The sequence below is a fragment of the Dipodomys spectabilis genome, unplaced genomic scaffold (assembly GCF_019054845.1).
Source record: "Dipodomys spectabilis isolate Male_0828 unplaced genomic scaffold, ASM1905484v1 ptg000173l, whole genome shotgun sequence".
In the NCBI taxonomy this organism is placed as follows: Eukaryota; Metazoa; Chordata; class Mammalia; order Rodentia; family Heteromyidae; genus Dipodomys; species Dipodomys spectabilis.
In genome coordinates, this window is record NW_024870850.1 from 546,229 (window position 1) to 553,896 (window position 7,668).

At 38.2% G+C, this 7,668-nt stretch overlaps 1 protein-coding gene across 1 annotated transcript; it reads left to right on the forward strand.

The window, feature by feature from the left end:
• The first annotated feature begins 1,450 nt into the window (after positions 1–1,450).
• On the forward strand, positions 1,451–7,406 carry LOC122119845 (vomeronasal type-2 receptor 116-like). The gene is made up of 5 exons (XM_042693920.1): positions 1,451–1,606; positions 2,713–3,519; positions 4,200–4,427; positions 5,309–5,432; positions 6,490–7,406. Exons 1-5 carry the CDS (start codon positions 1,451–1,453, stop codon positions 7,404–7,406), a joined length of 2,232 nt encoding a protein of 743 aa, XP_042549854.1.
• Positions 7,407–7,668: the final 262 nt, after the last annotated feature.

Genomic DNA, 7,668 nt, shown 5'->3' on the forward strand with positions numbered 1-7,668 from the left:
GGGAGGTAATAGTTTCTAGCCTTCTTTCCTGTGTAGAGGTGAGTTCTGGTGTTCCCAGGTGCCTCCATAGAGGCATTGTTGGTGGGAATGTAAACTTGTTCAACCACTTTGGAAAGTAGTATGGAGATTCCCCAAAAGACTCCACATAGAGCTCCCCTATGCCCCAGCAATCCTACTTTTTGGCATTTACCCAAATGATCACAAACAAGACCATAATAAAACTACCAGCACAACTATGTTTATTGGAGCATTGTTTGCCATAGTGAAGATATAGAACCAACCCAGATGTCCCTCAGCAGATGAATGGATTAAGAATATGTGGTATATATATATACACAATGGAATTTTATGCCTCCATCAGAAAGAATGATATTTCCCCATTTGTTAGGAAATGCAAAGACTTGGAAAAAATTATATTAATTAAAGTAAGCTAGGCCCAAAGAAATATAGATCGATTGCTTTCCCTTATTAGCAATAACTAGTACATATTCTCTGAGACAAACAGAAAAGGTCATATAAGATGATGTGAACTAAATTAACCACAAGATAAGGACACAATAGGTTTTTCATTTCTTGCTATTGCTTCTAACATATTTATAAGGTACCACTTGGTTTTTTGATGCTTTGTTTGTCCTACCCCCATGGTATAACCTCTGTTTTCACTGTATTTGCTGTCAAATAATTTATGGAAAGGAAGGGAAAACAAATTGTTTAAATGGGGATACAGGTTGACCCACTGCAACAATGAGATGTAGAAGATGCTTACCAAAAAACGAACATTTCAATTTAGTCGGGGAGTGGGGGGGATTTGTGGAGATGGTAGGGAAGGGATGGTAAGGGGAAAACAAAGGAGGAGACAACAATGCTTGAAAAGGATTGTACTCATTACTGTGCTCATGTAACTGTAACTTGTCCTCCATACAGAATTCTACAAAGGAAAAAATTTAAAAATTAAAGTGGGTGACAAAACCACAAGATTTATTTTCACACAAGTATAGCTAGTTGCCCTAAGATAAAGGCAACAGAATATTTCCTGTCTCATAAAAATCTATTCCAACAGATTTTGGCTGTAGTAAAGGTCTGGTGGTGGTGGGGAAGCAAGCTCTCTCTCTCTACTTAACTGTTTCTCAATCATTTTCATGACAAATGCCCTTCATGTCTTCATCTAATTCTCTATACAACCATAACATATTACATGCATATTCCATTCCAATTATGGTAATAATTTAAACAATTCATTCGCAAAGAAGCAAGTATTTACTATACTAAGTCATAAGTTTTTAATAATCCTCCTGTATGTCTATGCCAATTATTCAGCTTTGTGTTCAAGAACTATCAGTTTGTGTTGGCTTTGGCTTTTGCTATTGAGGAGATCAACAAAAACCCTGATTTTTTAAGTAACTGGACTCTGGGATTTGATGTCTATGATGTTCAAGTCAGAACTTGGACAATGTTTAAGAATCCCTTCATTTGGTTCTTTGGGAAGTACAAGATTCCAAACTACTCCTGTATGAGAGACAGAAGGTCTATAGCAGTACTTACAGGACCATTAGGATTCATATCTGACAAAATTGGAACATTGCTGGGACTCTACAGATTTCCACAGGTAAGAATGGTGGTGTGAAAAGTTAGAAAAACATCTACTTTGATGTCATTTCAGGTGTTAGAAGAGAATGATAGGAGAGACTGGATTTATAAACCTATCAAATTTTGTGGTATCAAAGAATAAGTATATAAAGACATATATAGATATATATATCCACTGTTTGGAAAAGGATACGGAAAAGTTAGAAAAGACAAATAGATAATTTATTGTTGCAAGCCTATCAATAATCTCCTGTGATAGAATGAGTAAATGTAAAATGAATTTGCAGTGTGAATATATTAAGCAGAGTACTAATGGCGCAAACCCGTAATTCTAGCAATTCAGGAAACTTCTATCTAGAATTAACCAGCCACAAGCTGGTATACCAACAAGTTGGCTCAAGTGGTAGACAGTCTTTAGAGAAAAATCCAACAAAGTGCATGAGGACATGAATTTGTGCCCCTCTACTAGAATGTATGTGCACAATCATACACACACATAAACACACACACAAACACATACACACAAGATATTATGTTGAATGAAGTAAGTTAGGCTCAGATTGAGATGGGGAATGTTTTCTCACATATGGGAGAGCTAGATCTAAAATATAAACATGTATCACACACATAGCTTCATGTGTGTGTGTGTATGTGTATGTGTGTGTGTGTGTGTGTGTGTATAACCAACCTGACTAAAGCATGGTATATATACAGGTGGAACTCGATGCTATGACTTTTCTTATCTACTGACAGTACAAAAATAAACACCATAAACCTGAAGCATAACTGAGAAGGGTAAGTGTTGAGGCAAAACGTGAGAGGAATAGGGAATCGATGGAAAGGAATACACAGAACACTCACTGTACATATATGAAAATGGAATTAGGGAGTGGATGGAGTTGATATAGATGGGAGGAGTTTATGGAAATAGTGACAAAGATCAAGAGACATTTTACAATTTATATGTTATACAACTCCTCAAAAACAATTGAAACATTTTTTCAAAAACTAAAATGAAATCTACCTTCCACCTACTTCAACTGCTTCTTCACATACATCAAGACTCAAGTTTTGATGGATGATAATGCTCTAATTCATAAAGCATCCAATTTCCTTTCCATTTAGCTTACCTTTGGGCCTTTTTCTCATGCCCTGAGTGACCATCACAAGTTTCCTGCTCTCTATCAGATGGCCCCAAAGGACACATCGATAGCGACAGCCATGGTCTCCATACTGCTTCACTTCAGCTGGAACTGGGTGGGACTATTGAACTTAGAGGATGAGAATGGATTGTGGTCTCTTGCTGAACTGAAAGAAGAGATGGCCAAGAACAGAGTTTGTGTAGCTTATGAGCTAGTGATCTCAAGCCAATCAGTATCACATGTACTCCAATCCATGGCAGTTTATAATGATATAAATAAATCTTCAGCAAATGTCCACATCATACATGGTGATAATGGTTCACTAATACCTTTAAACGTGTTCATTGAGCAACTTTTAATAAAAGGCAAAGTTTGTATCATGAACTCAGAGTGGGATTTCACCACGAAAAGGAAATATTTCATGGTAGGCTCATTGCATATACCTCTCATTTTTTTACACCATCATGAAGATATTTCTGGATTCACAGATTTTGTCAAGGCAGTTAATCCTTCCAAATACCCAGAAGACATTTTTCTTGCTAGGATATGGTTTCTGTCTTTTAATTGCTCAAATCCTCAGTCTGACTGTGTAACATGGGACAACTGTCCTCATGATGCCTCTTTGGATTGGTTGCCTGGGCGTGTTTTAGACATGACTATGTCTGGACACAGTTACAATATATACAATGCTGTGTATGCTGTGGCCAAGGCTCTCCATGAGATGCTTCTTCATCAGACAGAAGTTCAAATAATGGGAAATAGAAAAGGGACACTGCCTTCCCCTGCACAGGTAATTTCATCTATGTGGATGGCACATACTATGAGCAGAGGCACTTCCTAGAAGGGGTGTTATTCTCTGAAATTGAATGGTTCTGGTATTTTTGCAAGTCTCAAACATTTAAGCCCAGTCTGGTTTAAATTGTCATACTCATATTTCAGCCTCCTGGGTAACTGGGATTACAGGTGTGAGTAACCAGTAATCAGCTTATAAATTCATTTACTTATAAATAACCACAATGTGCCCATAGCTAATCTTTTGAAAACTAAATTAGGATTTTCCCTATACATTTCTTCAGGAATACCAAAGGATAACATACTGAAGAGAATTTTCCATTTTTCATATGGGATATAGTTTCCCTCAACTTTGGTAATAAAAATGAAACATTCTCAAACTATAGACATTAATAAAAATAGTTTCTGATCAACTCTAGCTGTGTAACTGAGAATTGTCTCATTCGTGGCTATATAGTATAGGTTTCTCTTGAACAAAGACCTGTACTCTATTCTGAGTAACCAGGATTCAGAAAATTATTTTTATTCCTCCTTAGATTGTTTACACAGATACTTCAATCATTCTCAGTGCTATTCTTGAATTCAGAATTGCCTTTAGGTAATGAGTAGCATTTCTTAATTCACATTTTGTGTCTTGCCTTGGGATGTACTTCCCCATAATATGATGTCTCTCTTCAGTTGCTCCATTTTCTGAAGAACATCCAATTTCACAATTCTGTTGGACATCAAGTGTTTTTGGATGAGAAAAGGAAATTGGAGCCAGACTATGACATTCTGAACATTTGGAATTTTCCAGAAGGTCTTGAACTTGAGGTGAGAGTAGGAAAGTTTTCTCCCAATGCTCTACATGGTAATCAACTGTTTTTATCTGAAGATATGGTAGAGTGGGCCATTGGAAACACAGAGGTGAGTTGGGTCTAATCCTAATAATTTTATTGACACACAAATAAACAAGTCACCCTTTATATTTACACTTGCCTAAGTGTCAGCAACTTTCGCCCATAAGCCTACCTACTCAGATCCTTGAGATCTGAATATCATGATTTAAAAGTCAGCCCTAACAAGAAGTTCTGTGAGACTGTTATCGCCAATTAACCAACAAAAATCTGGAAGTTGAGCTGTGACTGAGTAATGCAATAATAACTGAGCAAAACATTCTCAAGGCCAGTGCCTAGACATTGGGTTCAAGCCCAGGATGGGAACTAAAAATATTACATGTGTTCCTAATTTTTGATTCAGAATATTGTCAGGTTATAGTTTCCTATTTCCTACACTGTGATAAAGTACCTGATAAATAAATTTATGGGCTCAGAAGCTTTATTGGTTTCCATTATGTAGAGGTTTCATTCAATGGTTAGTTGACCTGCCTTTTAGGCATCCTTGGTGAAAGGAATGACTGAAGATTCATTTTTCATGACCACTGGAAACCTAAGAGGAAAATATGATGGGCCTATAAAAGGAAGGTCATCCACCAGGCTTTTCCCCTTGTCGCAGATATATATAATGACATGAGTTTAAGAAAATTCTGTAGGGTTATGAATGAGGACTCATTTCCTCACCGTAGGTTTCACCCTTTCAAAGATCCCATACTGTTCTCTAGTTCAACAGGCTAGCACAAAAGTCTTTAGAAACCATGGGATATGGAATCTATAACAATTCAATTTATCGACTGCACTTAGCTACATAGAAACATTATGCTGAATAACCAATTCTTTCCAACAATGGGTTTTTGGAGTTTTAGCTATGAAAGTTTGAAGATTTATGCACAGATACCTGATTTTCCTCAGACTCCTCGCTCTGTCTGCAGTGAGCCTTGTGGTACTGGATTTAGGAAATCTCCTCAGGAAGGAAAGGCTGCCTGTTGCTTTAATTGTACCCCTTGCCCACAGAATGAGATTGCTAATATGACAGGTAAGTCTGAGACTCTCCTCAGTTTTCCTCAACCAAACAAGTCAATGCAAAACTTGTACATTGTGATTGCAGACCCCTTTTTCCTTTTCTCTGTTAATAATTTAATTTTGAGGGGCTGGGAAGGTGGCTAGGTGGCAGAGTGCTTGATTTGAATGCATGAGGACCCTGGTTTCATTGTTCAGCACCACATGAGCAGAACAAAAGCCAGAAAAAAAGCACTAGCCTTGAGCTGAAGAGCTGAGGGACAGTGCCCAGGCCCAGATTTTAGACCACACAACTTGCCACAAATAATAATAATAATAATAATAATTTGACAAGTCGTGGTACTGTTAGGTGAAATAGGTCATGAGCTTGAATTGCATATTTCAGTAATATTTTCTACTCTACTGCAGCAGGCAAACTTAGTTCCAGAAATCCCTCTTATCACTCAGAGTTAAGACAAGTATAAACCCTAAGATGAAAGTAAACATGTATTATTGGACAGTGCTCACCTTTTTATTCACCCAGGAAACATACATTTTACACATCTTTATTTCTCTCTGCCCAGCACTGTTCATGGCACAGAGAAAGTACTCAGAATGGTGGATTGACTTTAAGAAGTGAGCATGACTATAAAGGGCCCAAGAAGGGTTTCTCTCTTCCTATTGCTTCACAGATGGGTTGGAGAGAAAAATGGGATGAGATGAATTCAAGAAGGTGCAACTGGGATAAAATTAATGTTTTACAAAGACATGTAATTAAGTGTAACCCATAGTATTTATTGTGGATTGCACAAACAGTTAATAAATGTTAAGACATGTAAGAAATTGTTGTAAGGACATGAGAATGACCCAAAGTGCACATTATCACTACATATGATAATGACTGAAAGAAAAAGGAGTTGAATGAAAAAGTCTGAATAAACAAGTAGATGGAAATGGGAGGAGGTTATGATTTAGAAAAGATATAAATGTTACTAATGACATGTTATCATTACATCTACGGGAATAATTTCCTATTTTTATGAAGTAAAAGAAGTTCAAAACAAGAACTAATGATAGCATACACTCTTTATCAGAGATGGAGCACTGTGTGAAATGTGCAGATCATCAGTATGCCAACACACAGAGAAATCAGTGCCTCCTGAGAGATGAAAGTTTCCTGGCTTTTGGAGATCCTTTGGGCATGGCCCTGGCCTGCATGGGTATTTGCTTCTCTACACTAACTGCTGCTGTTTTGATAATATTTGTGAAACACCAAGATACTGCCATTGTCAAGGCCAATAACCGGACTCTCAGCTACATCTTGCTCATCTCCCTCATCTTCTGTTTCCTCTGTTCCTTGCTCTTCATTGGCTGTCCCAACACAGTCACCTGCATCCTGCAGCAGATCACATTTGGACTTGTCTTCACTGTGGCTGTTTCTACAGTGTTGGCAAAAACAGTGATTGTGGTCCTGGCCTTCAAGTCCATTTCTCCAGGGAGAAGAATGAGGGGGTTGTTGGTTTCAGGGGCTCCTAACCTCATCATCCCCATCTGTACTCTCATCCAGGTGACTCTCTGTGGATTCTGGCTGGGAACCTCTCCTCCCTTTGTGGATACAGATGCACACTCTGAACATGGCCACATCATCATCCTGTGCAACAAGGGTTCCCTCACTGCCTTCTATTGTGTCCTGGGATACCTGGGCTCCCTGGCCCTGGCCAGCTTCACTGTAGCTTTTCTGGCCAGGAACCTGCCTGACACCTTCAACGAAGCTAAATTCCTGACCTTCAGCATGCTGGTGTTCTGCAGTGTGTGGCTCACCTTCCTCCCTGTCTATCATAGTGCCAAGGGGAAGGTCATGGTGGCTGTGGAGGTCTTCTCCATCTTGGCCTCTGGTGCAGGGCTCCTAGGCTGCATTTTTGTCCCCAAATGTTACAATATAGTGTTAATGCCCAATAGAAATTCTCTGCATGGCTTTAGGGAAAAACATCAACATAGTAGGAAAAATTAGTTTTCTTATGAAGAATCTCCTATGTTTGATTACTATACACATGGTTTTCTCTAAACCTAGAGTCATTTTCCATTGTTTTATTACATTGTAATGTGGATTTTAACTTCAATGAATAAGGGTCTTTTGCTTATTTGTCTTTTTTTCATTTTTTATTGCACAGAGGGGTTAAAGTTACATGAATAGGGTAATGAACACATTTCATAGCAAGTGTTGTTACCTCCTCCTTTATTTTCCCTCTACCAAAACTTCCCTCCCTGCTCCG

What these genes read in the sequence shown, in the direction of transcription:
- LOC122119845 (XM_042693920.1), top strand. Translation starts at nt 1,451, where the DNA reads ATGTTTAAGAATCCCTTCATTTGGTTCTTTGGGAAGTACAAGATTCCA. An exon ending in GACTCTACAGATTTCCACAG is followed by an intron (nt 1,607 to 2,712) that starts GTAAGAATGGTG and finishes CTTTCCATTTAG; the next exon opens with CTTACCTTTGGGCCTTTTTC. An exon ending in CACTGCCTTCCCCTGCACAG is followed by an intron (nt 3,520 to 4,199) that starts GTAATTTCATCT and finishes GTCTCTCTTCAG; the next exon opens with TTGCTCCATTTTCTGAAGAA.